General features: G+C 39.1%; 2 protein-coding genes across 4 annotated transcripts; both read right to left on the reverse strand.

Annotated features, from left to right (window-relative positions):
* LOC18792558 (auxin efflux carrier component 3) lies at positions 1279–5437 on the reverse strand. 3 transcript variants are annotated; one of them, XM_007226905.2, is made up of 6 exons: positions 3618–5371; positions 3216–3543; positions 3033–3118; positions 2318–2475; positions 2148–2224; positions 1279–2010 (listed from the first exon to the last, which is right to left on the reverse strand). In XM_007226905.2, the coding sequence occupies exons 1-6, from the start codon at positions 4888–4890 to the stop codon at positions 1944–1946; spliced, it is 1989 nt and encodes a 662-aa protein (XP_007226967.1). In that variant the 5' UTR covers positions 4891–5371; the 3' UTR covers positions 1279–1943. The 3 variants fall into 3 exon arrangements, with proteins under 3 accessions (XP_007226967.1, XP_020409562.1, XP_020409563.1); XM_020553973.1 differs by lacking the exons at positions 1279–2010; positions 2148–2224 and adding an exon at positions 2617–2668 and having other exon boundaries at positions 2383–2475; positions 3618–5437; XM_020553974.1 differs by lacking the exons at positions 1279–2010; positions 2148–2224; positions 2318–2475 and adding an exon at positions 2658–2747 and having other exon boundaries at positions 3618–5437.
* On the reverse strand, positions 11851–14775 carry LOC18793312 (homeobox-leucine zipper protein HOX3). The gene is made up of 4 exons (XM_007223856.2): positions 14419–14775; positions 13816–14003; positions 13620–13699; positions 11851–12365 (listed from the first exon to the last, which is right to left on the reverse strand). The coding sequence occupies exons 1-4, from the start codon at positions 14510–14512 to the stop codon at positions 12044–12046; spliced, it is 684 nt and encodes a 227-aa protein (XP_007223918.1). The 5' UTR covers positions 14513–14775; the 3' UTR covers positions 11851–12043.

Raw genomic sequence — 16172 nt, forward strand, 5'->3', positions numbered from 1 at the left:
ATGGACACTTAGCAACCGAAAATCTTATCCAAATTAATCATTTAAGTAAAAAAAAATTAAAAATTAAGTGAATAGTATTTGCCTTTTGCCATGGCAATGGATGGAAACACAACAAGCATTTTGCAAGGGCTGCCACTATTCATGTGAATAGTAACATCCATTGTCTTACCCTTGTCCCTTGACTTGGCAAATGGGTGGAAGTGTTATTAAGTGTAAGCGCTAAAAGAAGTAAGACATGAGAAAGAAATGGGCAGACGCGTATAAGTTTTGCATGCATAAAGAGAAAAAATTTGTTTATTTATATATATAAACAGAACAAAGAAAATCGAAAATCTGTAATCCATTGGATGTAATATTAAGGACATGTCACTTTATAATTAAAAGGTTGTAACAAAAACAATTTACACTTTGCAACCTACCTTCGTTTCGTATTTTTCTTCTTCCTCAATGCCTGTGTGAAGTTTTGCATATTTTTTATGAAAATGAATTGTACATTGTTTTCACGAAATACATACATATATACAAGCCGAAAATTACATGGAAGATCTGTCAAATCATTCGTATTGAGATTTAGAGCTGGCGTCATGAGGCTGATGATCACCACAACCGACTTCGACTTGTGGGAGGAGGTGATGTTCTGTGATCATTATGAATGAATGAGTGACATACACAAATTGATTGCCACCCATCACGTGCTATCATTTTCCTTATTTATTAAAAAAAAAAAAGTTGAACTGCTGACCAGCCCACCACTGCCTAGTCGGCCTATGGGCCTCCTAAATTAAAAAAATAAAAACTAACAAAAGTAGGGTAGGGTTGCGGGCGCATCAAAAACGAAAAGCTACAAAGTAACCTAAGCCTAAATTGCTTTTTGACTCGAGCTTATCAACTTTTCCGCTTTTTCTCATCTCACTTTTTATCTTAAGAGAAGAAGAAGCAGCAAGCAACTTCAAAGCCCCTCCTTTTTGTGCATCCATATACAAAATGGTAGAAGAAAGACAATGTGGTTTCAATTAAAATTCAACCAAATGCCTTTGCTTGCTCTAACCCAACTACAAAAAGTCTCCACAAGTTGCTTTCGCTTGCATAATATCAAGAAGAAGAGGGTGGTCCATTCACAAGTCTTTATCCTTGCTGAAAAATCCATCCTCTGTCTTTGACTCACTTTTTATTAACACCTAATTAACATAGGTGATTGACAAAATTAATGTCTCCCCTGTCCAAGTTTTTTTGGTACTAATCACTTCCAGTAGAAAAATTAGTTCAATAACGACAAACTCAAATAATTTCCGGATCCACATTCCCCGGATAGTATATCATCAAAATCATCACTGGGAACAAAGTTAAGAAGACAAAAAAACCTAGACAAGAAAACTATACTATACTAGGAAAATGATAAATTATATAAAAATAAAATGCCATCTTTAATATTTTTGTCACCTATTCTTTTGTCTTCCATATATTCATGAACCAATTTCAATTGTCACTTCTTTTATACAATAAAGGACGAATTTGCTTGAAATCGGAGGCCTGACCTGACTGACGAAATGAAGAGAATTAGATATATATGATTGATTTAGGGATATATGCTTTTCCTTCTTTTCCTCTCAAGGCTACACAGACTTGCGTTGCGTTGCTCCCTTCCAACAAGCTTTCATAAATTAAGATAAACTTTGGCCTCTAATGGGAGCATGATCCTTATAACAGGGCTTCCCCTTCTTTAATTACAAAAAGTCAAAAATCTATTACTTTTGCTCCCAAAAATTTGGAATAAAAACCTTCAACCTTGCCGAATTCCTCCTCCTGCTAGCTTCTTTCTCATATGCCGGAAAATCCCTCATCAAGCTTGTAGGTACATACTCCAAAATCACAATTTAAAGTGTGACACAATTGCGCCACAACATACAACTCTCTTGTGTTTAAGCTTCTATGACAACAAACATTTACAGTCCGAGAATAATGTAGTAGACAAGAGTAATTGGTAACGCTATCAACATTCCAAATATAACCCTGCAATTTTTACAGTTAAGCTAAGTTAAGTTCATTAATTAGTTAATTAAAAGATAAATGAAAAAATAAGAGTGAATTAACCGACATAGAATTATATTTTACTAATTGAGTTTGACATGTAATATGTCTCTACTTACGCAGTGCTGAGAATGGCTGGATGGACATTGTACTCCTTGGCAAACACAAATGGAACAATTCCTTGCGGAAGGGCAGCCTATATATATATATATATATGTTCATTACTAACATTAATTAAACAATTATATCTGAATAAATAATTAAAAATAAAGGTGATGATGAAGTGTACCTGGACAATAGCTAAATGGAGGAGGGTACCGCGCAGGCCAACAGCAATGGAGGCAGCAGCCATGACGGCTGGGCCAGTCAGGAACCTCACAGCCATTGCAAATCCGGCGACCGAGTTCCCACAAGCAATTATCTTGGGTTGAAGTGCCATGAACAGACCTAATTTCATCAGTAAATAATCAGTAATTCAGTATAGTAATTAAAGCTAAGTAATTAAGCTGCTTATTATTATTATTATTTGTTTTTTAAAAAATAAAAAAATAAAAAAATTATGGGGGGTTTCAGCTGGGTTTCAACTACCTTCACTAATTTAGAGCGAATTGGCATCTGTGACAACCAATGCCCACCGACCCTGGACCGCAAGAGCAGGACCCCACATGTCGGGTGGTCAATACCCATTTATAGTCCAAGTTTAAAACTACGTACAAAAGCTGTAAGAAAAGAACCAGTGGATGGATGGATGGTTTTGATAGAATACAAATCACGGTGCCAAACAAATATTGACCAACGACTCAAATTTTGCCACGAAGATATAGGCGCCGCAACTCATTCAATTTCACAGATTATTATTATTATGCTTCTGAAAGTTATTTATTATGCTTGTTCCTACTCTAATACAAACCCCGACCATGCATGTTATTAATTTGGTATTATTGGAGAGAAGGAATTAGCAATTTACTTATAAATTAATTGAAATTAAGAAACAATTAACTCACCTAAGCTGAACATAGCCATTCCTAGCCCAGCATCGGACAGTATGGAGATTGACTTGGCTATTATTTTCGGCATCGCCACATGCCACCTACAAGTATATACGTTGTAAATAAATATGTTCAAAATTTGTAACAAACAATCTAAATAGGAAATCAATCATTAAACTTCATTTTAAGTTGTCTCACCGGAAAGCGATCAGAGACCAGATGAGACCAATGAGACTAGAATACGTGTTGGGATTGCGGATAAGCTTGCGCCACACCATGATCAAGATCAGACGGGTCATAACGCTCGCAGGAGGCATTTGTTTTCCGCTACCAGACGGATCGTGCTCAGGACCTCCACCGCCCTTTGGGTGTAGCTCAGCTGTTGAGCTCGAACCCACCTTGTTGAGCCCAGTGGGTCCCTCTTTTTCCCTCTCTTCCTCTCCCTCTGCAGCACCACCCCTCCCGCCAAAGCTAAACGCTTCTCCACCATACACCCCCTCACCACCACCACTCTCAGTAACAGCCACTACACATTCATTAAATTAAATTATAAAAATATTGAATTATTAATTAATGCCCAACAGAATAGTGGTTAGTTACCTTTGTTTTCTCCATTTTGGGGGTGATCAGCAACCAACATCCTTATCTCCTTAGCGCCCTGATCGGACCGTCCAGATTGCTCGGACGCGCCAAAATCAGTACCGCCAAATACATGGAGCCCACCGCCTTCCGAAACAGGGGAGGCACTGGAGCTCCAAACAAACATGTGGAGCTCCTTAGCATCATGTGGATGACTATTCGTTTTAGTAGCACCATTATTCAAAGCCTGTTGCGCTGCCACTTGCGGTTGCTGCTGTTGGTTTTTGGTACTGCTTTTACTGACAGGGGCCGAGAACTCGGGATTCGGCCCCGGGTATGAAGCCGGTACCGTCTGCGCCGGGTAAAACCCAAACCGCGGAGACGTAACCGTCTGCGCCTGCGGCATTGGAGTCTCTTCGAAATTTGACGGTCTCGGAGTCGGACCTCGGGAGGACTGAACCGAATACAAGTCGGCGGGTCCGAAATTGGAGTGCCTCGTGTTGAAGCCTTGAACTCCCATCATGGAGTAAAAATCGGAGGGGTTGAAATTCGAGCCCCTCGGAGTCGGGTTCCGGGACGAGCTCAAGCTGTAAATCTCTGCGCCTGTAAGGTTAGATGGCCGAGGCGTCATTGCGGAGAGCGACCGCCGGGAGGCGTTGGACTTGCGGACCTTGACGTGGAGCTTACCGTCGTCTCCAATCTCGGCGTCGGTCTCGAGGAAATCGCGGCCGTCGAGCGAAACGACGTCGGAGTCGACTTTGAAGGAGACGATGGAGGCGGCGGTTTCGGGGAACTGCTCCATGATGAGGAGCTTGGCGCCGCGGTACTCGAAGAGGAAGAGGAGGAGAGTGTACCAAATGATGCACTGCAGGACCACCACTTGCACCATGAGGCTGCCGGATTCGGGGATTTTGTGGCCGTACATGGCGATTAGGAGGGGAATTCCCATGACGAGAGTGTTGGGGAGGGTGGAGAGGGAGAAAATGGTGATCATCCACTCGAGGCTACCGTTGCGGGTGAAGTTGGTCCAGAGGCCCAAGGCGAAGAGCATGATGATTTTCTGGAGGGTGTCGGCGGCGATGAAGCGGAAGTTCATGGTGTAGGGGTTGTTGGTGGAGATGAAGTGGAAGGAGAGTAAAGGGACGGCAAAGATGGCGACGAAGCGGTTGATGCCGGAGCACTGGTCAGGGGAGAAGATCTTCCACCACCTGACGGAGCCGTAGGCTAAGATCATGGCAACGTACAGCGGCACCACCGCCGTTAAGACGTTGTAAAGGTCGTGCCACGATATCATTTTGAATTGGTTAGTTATCAACTTGTGTTTGTGATAGAGAAGAGAAGGGAAGAGAAAAGTGCAAAGGCTCTTCGCCTGGCTTAGTAATTCAGAGTTTGGGTTCAGATCTGGTGGTGGCGGTGGTGGTGGAGGTTTGGTGGCATTTGGATGTGAATTGGAGAAGAGGGAAAGGGCAAAATGGGAAGAAGGGGAAAACCGTTAGATAACGAACTGGGGGATTGGGAGAGGGATTATTGGGCACGTTCTCTTGTGCAGGTGTTGTTGGCTGCGCTCAGTCAGTGTGCTTTTCTTCTCATACGGCTGATGACCCTAGAGAGAGATAGAGAGAGGGAAACACTGATGAGAGTGTGTGAGAGAGAAGAGAGAAGAGAGAAGAGAGAGAGTAGGGGAAGGGAGGGAGTGATTTTACAAGGGGTTGTAGTAACTTTGGAGGGAATATATATAGGAGGCCACACAGATAAGAGATTAGATATAATCTATAGATATACATACACACTCAGGCGCGTATATGTTGCCGATATCATTTTTAATTTATTTAATTTAAAAACTTTAAATCCCATCAGCATCAAGTGAGAGTCTATTTTCCTGCTGCAAAGATAAGTCTTTTGTTTACATTTTATACGAACTTATTTGTCTGTTGATTCCTATTCCGTTTTCAATACGAGCATCTTAAATTTTCCAACATGTGACTTCAAAGCTTTCGTTTTCTTAACATATGATATGTTATGAGAGTATTTTTAATTCTTGTTAAGTCTTTTATGATTTTTTTCGTGTGTAGAGTGAGAGAGTGAGCGTGTGCAATATTGTACCTAGTTCCTATAGATTTGGGGCCGTGACAAGAGAGAGAGAGAGAGAGAGAGAGAGAGAGAGAGAGAGAGAGAGAGAGAGAGAGAGGGGGTGTATGTGTACATGTAATGTGTGTGTGAAGTGAAAGGTGGTTGGGTTAGGAATTGACCGCCTAATATGATTAGCTTAACCCAACATGGGTTCCTCCTACACGTGGTAGTACTCGTGTGGTAATAGGTTGTTCAATGACGTGGACAGTCTTCTATCTTCTTTTTCCACTTTCGTTTCTAGTTTTCTTTATTTTGGTCTAATTCTGGTTGCTCTTGTCTGTAAATAAAAAATAAAAAAAAAATTGATAAAAATGAATCGTATTTCAGGATCCCCTGCTGCTAAAGAAATAAATTGGTGAAAAAAAGAAGTCAAATGATTCAATCGCAGTATAGTAAGTTACCACCTAACTGTTGGCGTGACTTGTGGATATTGACTTACTTTCCTTACACACCAAGAATTCCTATTATAATTGTAATTGATTTACTTTAATTCCTGATTTCCTACTGTAAATAGATTTAGGAATTTATTATTTACTTGCCCATTCAGGTTTCGTTGTATTATAAATATGACCTCCTACAATGAGAAGAATACACAGAAAATTCCCACAAACAAATATTCTCTCATAGTTTTAATATTTTAGCATGGTATCAGAGCCAGGTTCGATCTAGGGACCTGTGCTTGTGTTCTTCTTGAAATTTAAGTGCTCTTCTCCCCCCTTGAGAGGGGGGGGAGGGGGAGTGAAAGGGATATGTTTATTGACCTATCCCAATTACCTTGACATATTTCCATGAAGATGTTGCTTATTTCTTGACTCCGACGTCCCCTTCTCTTCAAGGGGAGAGGAAGATTGAAGAGAAGTTGTGTCTGAGTGAATTAACTAAAGTTTATATAGAAGAATTTATTGTTGCCACTGCCGTGCTCATGGGGTTTCGGTGTTCTGCCTTATCAATTGCTGTGCTCACACAATTTGTGTTCTGCCTTACCTACTGCCGTGCTCACAGGGTTTCTGTGTTCTGCCTTATCCACACCCGTGCTCACAGGGTTTCTGTGTTTTGCTATGTGCCCTATTTTTTAGGGTTTGCTCTTGTGTTTCCGCTGTGAACTTTGTTTTAGTTTGTCACTTGTTTCACTCGTGGTTGACTAAAAGATCTTCTCTACAATTGGTGTTTCTCAAGTATGGTGTCCTGTGACTCGCTTGTCAAGTTGGGCCTGCGAAATATCTTTGCCCAACTTGAGGGGGAGTGTTGGCGAGTCCTTATTTCATTAGAATTTTGGTTACTTACCAATTATATTTTGTCCTATTGTAATAGAGATTATTTTATTTAGTGTTATGGGGGTTGATGATTTTTTCAACCCTCATAGAGGTAGCACCATCGACTCATTCTCTCATTCTCCACCAACCATCGTTGAGTTGAGTGCCCAGATGGCTCCGCTCCTATAGATGCAGACTTTTACCTCGAACCTAATCCAGAATCAGGATCCTCTTTTGACGACCCCGACCTCGACTCCGACTATGACGACAACGACCCCGACCCCGACTCCGAAGACGACCCCGACCCTGACTCCGAAGACGACCTCGACCCCGACCCCGACCCCAACTCCGAAGACGACCCCGACCCCACTCCGATGATGACCCCAACCCCGAATTTGGCTCTGATTCAGACCCTGATCCCGATTTCAACTCTGACTCCGGCCTCGACTCAGGCTCATATTCCGATCCCAATTCGTACTCAACTGTATCCTATGCATCTTCCGCTGCACAGATTATGACTTCTCGACTAACGACCCCGACACATGGACCAGATTGCGCATTTTGTGAAATCCGAGGATCAATTGGCGGATATTTTGGCAAAGGCGATTTCCAGTAAAGCATTCCACAATTCACTGGATCAGTTGGGCATTGGCGACATCTATGCACCAACGTGAGGGGGAGTGTTGGCGTGACTTGTGGATATTGACTTACTTTCCTTACACACCAAGAATTCCTATTATAATTGTAATTGATTTACTTTAATTCCTGATTTCCTACTGTAAATAGATTTAGGAATTTATTATTTACTTGCCCATTCAGGTTTCGTTGTATTATAAATATGACCTCCTACAATGAGAAGAATACACAGAAAATTCCCACAAACAAATATTCTCTCATAGTTTTAATATTTTAGCACTAACTAGTAAGCGAGCAGATTGAGGTTAAAGATGACAAAATTTGGTTTGAACAGAGTCAAAGAATGAAGCACAACGTACTTAAAAGTTTGGCAGAGATCCTGCAATTCAATCAAACTGATTGTTCATCAGATTGTGACCATCACATCCTCAAACATTTTATCGAACAAATTCTCGCATGCATGCACATTCAATCATTTTGCCCATCCAATCCTACTCTTCCACTTAACATGGTACACCCTTCTTCTCTCTCTCTCTCTCTCTCTCTCTCTGTCTCTCTCTCTCTCTTCAGTACTATTATTATAAATATAAAAAACGATGTATATTTTACCCTATACTATACTATACACCCTTTTATTTTGTCGACTCTTCTTGTATGATTTAATGTCATATATAGAAATAAAGACGATAAACAAACAAAGTTTTAGGTGAATAATTATTAATAATTGTCACATTGATTTTATCATATCTCAAAATTGGTATATTTTATACTTTTTTATTCATAGGTATATTGTTGTTTCGTAAGGATCAAATATTTTTTTGACCAATTTTATCTTCTTGTAGGTACCGTGGATTATGAAGATAGTATAAAATTTAAATAAATAATAAAGTATCGATGCAAAAAATCAGAATGTTCAGTTTCTTGCCATAATTATTTAAAATGGGAAAATGGGCACAAAACAAAAATGAGATGCAAGATAGTGGGTGTAGATAAAAAAAAGAAGAAGAAAAGAGGTGGGTAACAGAAACCAAACCTTTTGGGGTCCTAAAGAGCCCTTAAGTTTGTTTATAATTTTCCCTATTTAAATGATGCATGTTTTGAGTCGGGCTCGGGAGGAATTTGACGGTGGGTAATCACAGCCAAAAGGTCCCTACTTTTGCGTGACATGATAATGTATTTTCAGTCATGCAGAGCAAAGGCCAAAGAGGACTGATCAAATATTTTAGGTATAAGTGAATGCGACTGATGTTTATCACTCATGAACTTCCACCTTCCTTTTATTCCCTTTGATATATGGAAATGGATCACCCAAATCATTAGCTCAACCCCCCTTCCTTTCCCATCGCCATTTTATTTTTATTTTTATCAAAGCCATTGATTAATTCAATTCATGTTTTTTTAAACAGATTTTTAATCAATTAATTATTGATGCCTCTGGTCATCATACTGACTAAACAAGAATAATATTGTTTTATTATCAGCGATATGAGAGTTTTTTACTAGTAAAAACAGATACATGCATGAAAAAGTTTGGTATATAAGATTGTATTCCCTTGGATTGGAACCTTTTCAAATCTTTATGATTCCATCATGCAGCTTCCTCCTTAATTTCGTGACAATTTTAAAGTAATTAATTAATTAATTAATGAGTATTGCAGGGGTTCGAAATCTGTTGAAAGCACTTTGTGGTCAGGAGCAAACCGAATTTCGAGCAGAGACTAATCTCATTTTTTAAGTGTGAGAACACCTCGTGGTATTTACCAAAAAAGAAATCAATGATGAGAATTGTGAAGGGGGTCTATTTTGGTGCATGACTTTTACTTACATTATTCAATATGAACTTTTTTCATAAGAATCAAATATTGCAAAGTCATAAAAAGCTATATATAATTGATAACCTCAAGAGTAGCAAGCATTATTAGAGTTAAAGAGAGAAGAGAAGATGACTGAGATGTGACCAAAGCCAAAGAGAAAGGTTATAATATATATAGAAAAGTTGATAGAGGTCCAAAAATCCACAAATGTGTGCGCGTACGGTCGAAAGATGAGTGGTTCCACTTCCAAGTGGCTCTCCTTTTCTGCAGTTAATTGCTAGTAGCTTAGGCTTAGCTAGAGGCTTAATTAGCTAAGGAAACGTGTTTGAGTCAAAAGATGTGAGCCTGTCAGGCCTTTGGGCGTCCCCCACAACCCATGCTCATCAGTCATGGCCATGCATGCTGCTGCTTCTGCTGGAGCCCCCCCAACCTCATCATCTTCCCTTTCCCCATGCCAACATGCCACCAAATTACTACAATATGCTTGCTGAGTTCATAAACAATCTTTAGAAAATGGTTTTCTCATAACTTAATTCATATTTAGATCATAATCACACCAAATTGACCCACATGGATATATATGTATGGTCAATTTTACAATAATTAAACACACCAGGCATCACTCTCCTTTCTTGAAGCACTTTTCACTTTCTCCTATATAAAGGGTGCAAATTCTAAACCCCACATATTAGTACTTAAAAAAGAAGCTTGCATTGCGACGACTTAAGCAAGAATCTAGGACCATGGCTTTTCTTTGTGGAGGGTCGTTGTTTATGCTTACCAAACAATGTGGTAGGGTTTGAGACAGCAAATATGAATTATTAACTTTAAGATCGACCTTTTGCCCATAAATATACGAACAAAAATGCTAATTATATCGTATTTATGTACCATATTTTTAATAAAAGTGAATGGTATGCAAATGCATATACCTACACATACGCACAGCCTGCCCGCTAAGGACTTCCAGTTATTCTCATTGGGCCTATTTCGTATATCTTCTTCTTCGTACCAACGGTCAACATAGATTGGCCCAATTTTAGGGTTTCCAAGCAATTGCTAGCATTATTGATTGAGCTCATGCCGCATTCCGAAATTGATTAACTAAAAAAAAGAGAATTGCAAACCAACTTGCATTTCGTTTTTCACAAGCTCCTCTTTAATTGGATTGGATGATCATAAGTTGATTATTTATAGGCATATATATATCAACTTTAAATTAGGCACAAATCCAAATGCATCGAGTGTATAATATTGGGAAGACCACGTTCACATGCATCGTAATGGGGACTGTTAAACCGCAATTATCCGTTCCACGTACACGTGAGTCGTGACTGACAACAAGGTTGACTCAATCTTGGGCTCTGATCATGATAAAGATAGGGTTGCTAATTACAAGGGAAATGTTATGAGCAGCAGGCTAGCAGCAATAAAATTAGTGTAGGTAGCAAGTTAGCAACACCAAGCAAGTAGATTTCGTGCTTGTGGGGTGGGGTCTTAGTTTATTCAATCCCAAAGCCAACCATGTGAAAGAACATTCTTTCTGAGTTGGTGACACAAACTCTCATTCCTCTGCCATTTCCATCCTCACCTAAACTCTCATTCCTCTGCCATTTTATTATAATTAATTAATTAATTAATTAATAAAAAAGGGGGGAACATATTAAATGGGAACTTGGGGACATGTTGAGTGTATGTTTTGACATATTATATTACAGGTTGGAAATCAACTTTGTGACTAAATTTATGATAATGTGTGATGACCGTCCATGACCGTCCATTTGGAATAAAGATGATGCCCATGTGATATATGTACCTTAGGTGTGTGAATTTATTCTAAGTGTTCGGTTGGGAGGGAGGGAGGTAGTTCATGTAAAATGATTATGGATTACAAGACAAGCCAATGCTTAACTTTGCCCTACTTAACCCCCGTTTCCGAGGACCAGATGTTACTCTACAACCCCCCATATTGCCACATATATTTTTCAATTTTAGGTTGTCAATGGATCAAGTGAATTGAGTCCATTGTTGTTTTTGCCCCAAGGACAAGGATTGTCGTCGTAACAGGCCCATTGATTCCGTCACTTGTACAAATGAAACCCCAAAGTCTGGGCCTCCCTACGATCGGGGTCTCGTTGGGCTAACCTTTGCATCACTTCTAACCAAACTTCTTATTCAAGCGTATCTGCGAACATAATAAAACAAAAACAAACAATTATCAGAAAATGAAAGATATCAAAACGACAGCTGGGCTATAAATATTGGTGTAGAGGGCTTTTCCCTATGAAAATCTTATTGGGTTGTTTCTTGGACTGAACCCATTATCGCATTTTGAGGTCTCTATGTTTGACATGACTGCTTAAAGATTGAAGCAATTTCAAAATGGGGTTTGAAATCATTGCTAGGCGAAAGTGGCAAACATGCTAACACAAACCAACATTGAAACATTAACAAGTCGTCAGTGTTTTGTGTCCCAACCCAACACCTTGTATAAACAATTAATTATATGAACATTCTCTAATCTTTCGCTTTTGACTATTTCCATTGATATTGATGATCGTGATCAAGTACTGGGTCAAATTACAAACTAAACAATGCAGCCAGCACCCCGGGATTAGAGGGCGGGCGTTGCCACTTTAGAGGACAAGGTGGTAGCGGGGGCGGAAGAAATGTTGGTCTTGGTGGGGCCGCCTCTGTCCCTGTCCCTGTCGAGAGTGGTGGTGGTGGTGGTGGTGACTCGCTCGCAGCGAGGGCACATGGTGAGTGTAGATGCCGGAAGAGGCTCACAACTGTGGGGAGAAAGCACGGTGGGTGGGCCCACTTTCATGGCTCTCAGCTCCTCTACCTCCCTTTGTAGCCTCCTGTTCTGTTCAGTCAGTGATCCGAACCATCTCTTCAGATACTCGCATTCCATCTCTGTTTGCTTCAGCTTGCTCCTGCATCACCAGTCACATTAATTAATTACCAATAACATAATTATATTTTACATACATGATAAGAAACACTTTTTTGGTCTATGTTTTTTTGGTTGGTTGGATGATACATAAGAAACACATTGAAAACTATACATGCATGTGTAAAACACATAGAAAACCACATGCATATGTGTAAAAGACATGGAAAACTTATTTGATATAAAAATGAATGAATGAACTCGCACGTAATAACTGATCCATCCATTTTCCAACCATAACATATGTGCATTAAATATACTTAGTATTATAAAACACTCAAAACCTCAGGGGGGGAAAAAACAAAACCAGAATAAATATGTCCATGTTGAACTTTAACAAAGAAAACAAGTAAAAAGGGAAAGACTTTTAATTAATCATTTGAGGAAATCAAATTGTTATGGCTTAAAATAATGTGAGAGTTGATGTGGTAAATCATACGTACATAAAAATTAAAATCGATGATGAAGATACATAATGATGATAAATGCATGGCTAGTCCATCCAACGACCGAGTCAAAGCAGGTACTTATTATTAGAGTGATGAAACTGACGAGACTCGCACACGAGGCTACAAACAATATAAGTAGTGATCCTCTTAATCAATGCACCACAACATCATTATGTTGTTTATTCTTTTGGAAGACGACTATCATTATCTTCCTTCATAAAAGCTCACCTCACGAGTTTAACCGCATCATAATTTTGCATCTGTACTTTGACCCACCCACATATAATGGTAAACTGCCCATACTTTCTTATTATTATTATTATCATATTAGGTTAAGCCATTTTCATGCAAAGGAAATAAAGGAAGGAAAAAAGAAAAGAATATTCTGAGTGACATCTTTTAGCTTTAAAAAGAAAACTGGACAAAGAGAAGGCACTCTCTATAGTTTTTAAATAAAATCTGCCAAAGATTCTTTACGTGCGTGCGTGCACAAGCGCAACAAGTGACTGACCACTATGAACATCAAGAGTTGGATAGATATATAATTGTATGCACAAATACACAGACATGCCAGGATGCCAGGATATAAGAAGAATTAGATACAAACGATAAATATAATTTCTGAAAAGGACATTACCTAGAGATATATAGTACACAGCATATTTAAATCCCAACCACCAACAAAATAATTAATGAATGGCCAATTCTAAGTCCATGAGTCCATGAGTCCATGAGTCCACGACCCTAGCTAGTTATAGCACGCATATAGACATAGATATAGACATTACCTGGCCCTACGATTTTGAAACCACACCTCAACTTGCCGTGGCCTCAGCTTCAACTGCATCGCCAACGCCTCTTTCTGTTTCTGCAAACACCAACAACAGTGCTCCATTAATTATTGAACAATATTTTATATATACATGTATTCATACGTATTTGCTTAATTAATCCTATAAACACAGCTTACGTATAGCTACGTACAGGGTTTAAGGTGTGGTGTTGTCGGAAGCTCTCTTCGAGAAGACGAGACTGTTCCTTTGTGAGACGAAGCTTCTTCCGCGGAGGGCCTGATCCATTACTGCTGTCTTCTTCGTCTTCCATGCCTGCTGTCATCCATTCTTCTTGATCTGCTTGTATTGATGGTACTTGGTTTATGTCCAAACCTCTCACTGCAAAACCCGATTCACAATTTTTTGACATATTATAAGAAAAGTCTTCAAACAAATTTCAGCCACCAAACTTTTCTTTATGAGACATGAAAAAGAGAAAGCTTCTTAGGGTTTTGGAGATTTTCAACAGAGAGATAGACAAATATTGGGAAAGAAGAAGAAAAAAGGTAAAAAGAAGGAGAGACACATGCAAGATATCCGGGTAAAGATCATATCACATGTGAAACTGATTAACCCCCCCAAAAAAAAGATCATATGTTTAAAACTTGTATAAAAAGACAATTATTGGGAATATTTCACAGATAATAGAGAGCGTGAGGTTTTGCCAAATAAGGCACAAATATCAATTGAGTCTAACAAACTCTAGAAATGAAGAAGATAGAGAAAAGATAAGCTTGGTGGGCTAATTAATTACCAGATGAATTAGGAAGAGATGGGTATGAAGAGAAGCCAGGTACAGATATAGTCAACTCCAAGCTCGAAGAGCCTGTTGGTGGAAAAACCGCCATAAACACCTGATAAACGTGATTGCAGGAGGTATGACGAGAAGAAGAAGAAGGAGAAAGGAGAAAGGAGAAAGGAGAAAGGAGAAAAGAGCAAGGAGAGAGGAGAAGGGTAAAGTAAAAACAGAATGAGACAGAGATGAAAGCCACAAAACTATATGATGAAATAGAGAGAAAAAGTTAAAAGATGGAAAGGGCAAATAAATAGTGGGAGGAGAGAAGAAACAAAACGAAAGGGTAAAGGGGTAAAAAGAAACAAGAAAAATATGAAAATGAGAAGGGTAGAGGGTGGGTTTTGGTTTTGGATTTGGAGTTGGGTTAGGGTTTATTTGACTGTTGTTGTCCAAGTCAAAGGGTCTGACCGTTCCGATGTAAGACACGTGTCAAACTGAAGGAAGAAAAAAAAACCAGTGTAGGAGAATAACCGGCAAGTTTTCTTGTTTAAGCGATTATAAAAGGAAGGAAAGCAGGGTGTCTGAGTCGTGAGTGTGGTTGTCGGTTGAAAGGTCAGCTGATGAAATGATTGGGAAGCATGAGCTTGGGCCTTGAGCCTTCTTCTCTCCCGCTGCCTGCTACTCCTACACCTATACACACACACACACACACACACACACACACACACATACATACAACATTTTCAATGCTCCCCCCCTTCCTTTCTCTCTCCTACCTTCTTCAAAAGGGAAAATGATAACTTATTTAATGGACCGACCCATAAGAGTATTTTGCATTTTTGTGCCTTTTATTTATGAACTTTCATCAATCATCATAATAGATTGAATCAAGACCATTGAGAGTTTGATCACTGATGCAGAGAAAAAGGATGGTATGGGAAAGCAATGGGGTGGGGCACATTGGAAAGAATGTTTTTAATTTTTAATTTTTTTAATTACATATATATATAGTTTATGTCTAAGAGCATTTACAATGGGCTCTCTAAATCACCTCTTTAGATAAATTTTAGGTAAGAATCGTAAAAATGCAACTTCAACCACGCTTCCTATCCACCTCCTAAAATATGGAGTCCTCTAAGAGCTCCTAAATCTGAGAGGAGAGAGAAATGACTCATAGTGACTTCCTATAAGGACTTTCTATCATTTAATATTGATTTATTTAATGAGTATTTCAAATATTTATTTAATTCGAACTATTTTTTATTTTATTTTTTAATAGAGATGGACCAATCAAAAAAGAGTTATAACATTTATGATTCTTCAAATTGGTGGTGGGTATAGAATTATAAATGCCAAAGTGTTACGTAGTGTTTGGATAATGAGAAGTTGAATTGAATGCTTGCGGGTACAAAATGAAAATGACATAATTCTCCAGAGGGTATGAATTTTGGAGCAGAGTCATTTATGAAGGGAAGAGCATGCTAATTTTGTGCGAACCTCTCTTATTAATTGCACCAATGACTTTGAATCACTTTCTGCTCTCTCTCTCTCTCTCTGTCTCATTAATTTCAAACCTCTTTATTATAAATTGAAATTACCAATTTACATTACGTCAGTGTTCGTATTCCATGGCTTGGAATTGGAATTGGGAACATGTTCTTGTTTTTCCAAGAACACGAATGACCTCTAATGTATTCGATTCAATTTAATTAACTTGTTAATTAAAATAAGGCTCCTAATTATTAAGGAGCAATTAGTGGTAAAGCTGAAAT

Source organism: Prunus persica, chromosome G1 (assembly GCF_000346465.2).
Source record: "Prunus persica cultivar Lovell chromosome G1, Prunus_persica_NCBIv2, whole genome shotgun sequence".
NCBI classification, from domain to species: domain Eukaryota; kingdom Viridiplantae; phylum Streptophyta; class Magnoliopsida; order Rosales; family Rosaceae; genus Prunus; species Prunus persica.

What these genes read in the sequence shown, in the direction of transcription:
- LOC18792558 (XM_007226905.2), bottom strand. Translation starts at nt 4,890, where the DNA reads ATGATATCGTGGCACGACCTTTACAACGTCTTAACGGCGGTGGTGCCG. An exon ending in CCAAAATGGAGAAAACAAAG is followed by an intron (nt 3,544 to 3,617) that starts GTAACTAACCAC and finishes ATGAATGTGTAG; the next exon opens with TGGCTGTTACTGAGAGTGGT. An exon ending in TCCATTTAGCTATTGTCCAG is followed by an intron (nt 2,225 to 2,317) that starts GTACACTTCATC and finishes ATATATATATAG; the next exon opens with GCTGCCCTTCCGCAAGGAAT.
- LOC18793312 (XM_007223856.2), bottom strand. Translation starts at nt 14,512, where the DNA reads ATGGCGGTTTTTCCACCAACAGGCTCTTCGAGCTTGGAGTTGACTATA. An exon ending in ATCTCTTCCTAATTCATCTG is followed by an intron (nt 14,004 to 14,418) that starts GTAATTAATTAG and finishes CGGGTTTTGCAG; the next exon opens with TGAGAGGTTTGGACATAAAC. An exon ending in TTTCAAAATCGTAGGGCCAG is followed by an intron (nt 12,366 to 13,619) that starts GTAATGTCTATA and finishes CTGGTGATGCAG; the next exon opens with GAGCAAGCTGAAGCAAACAG.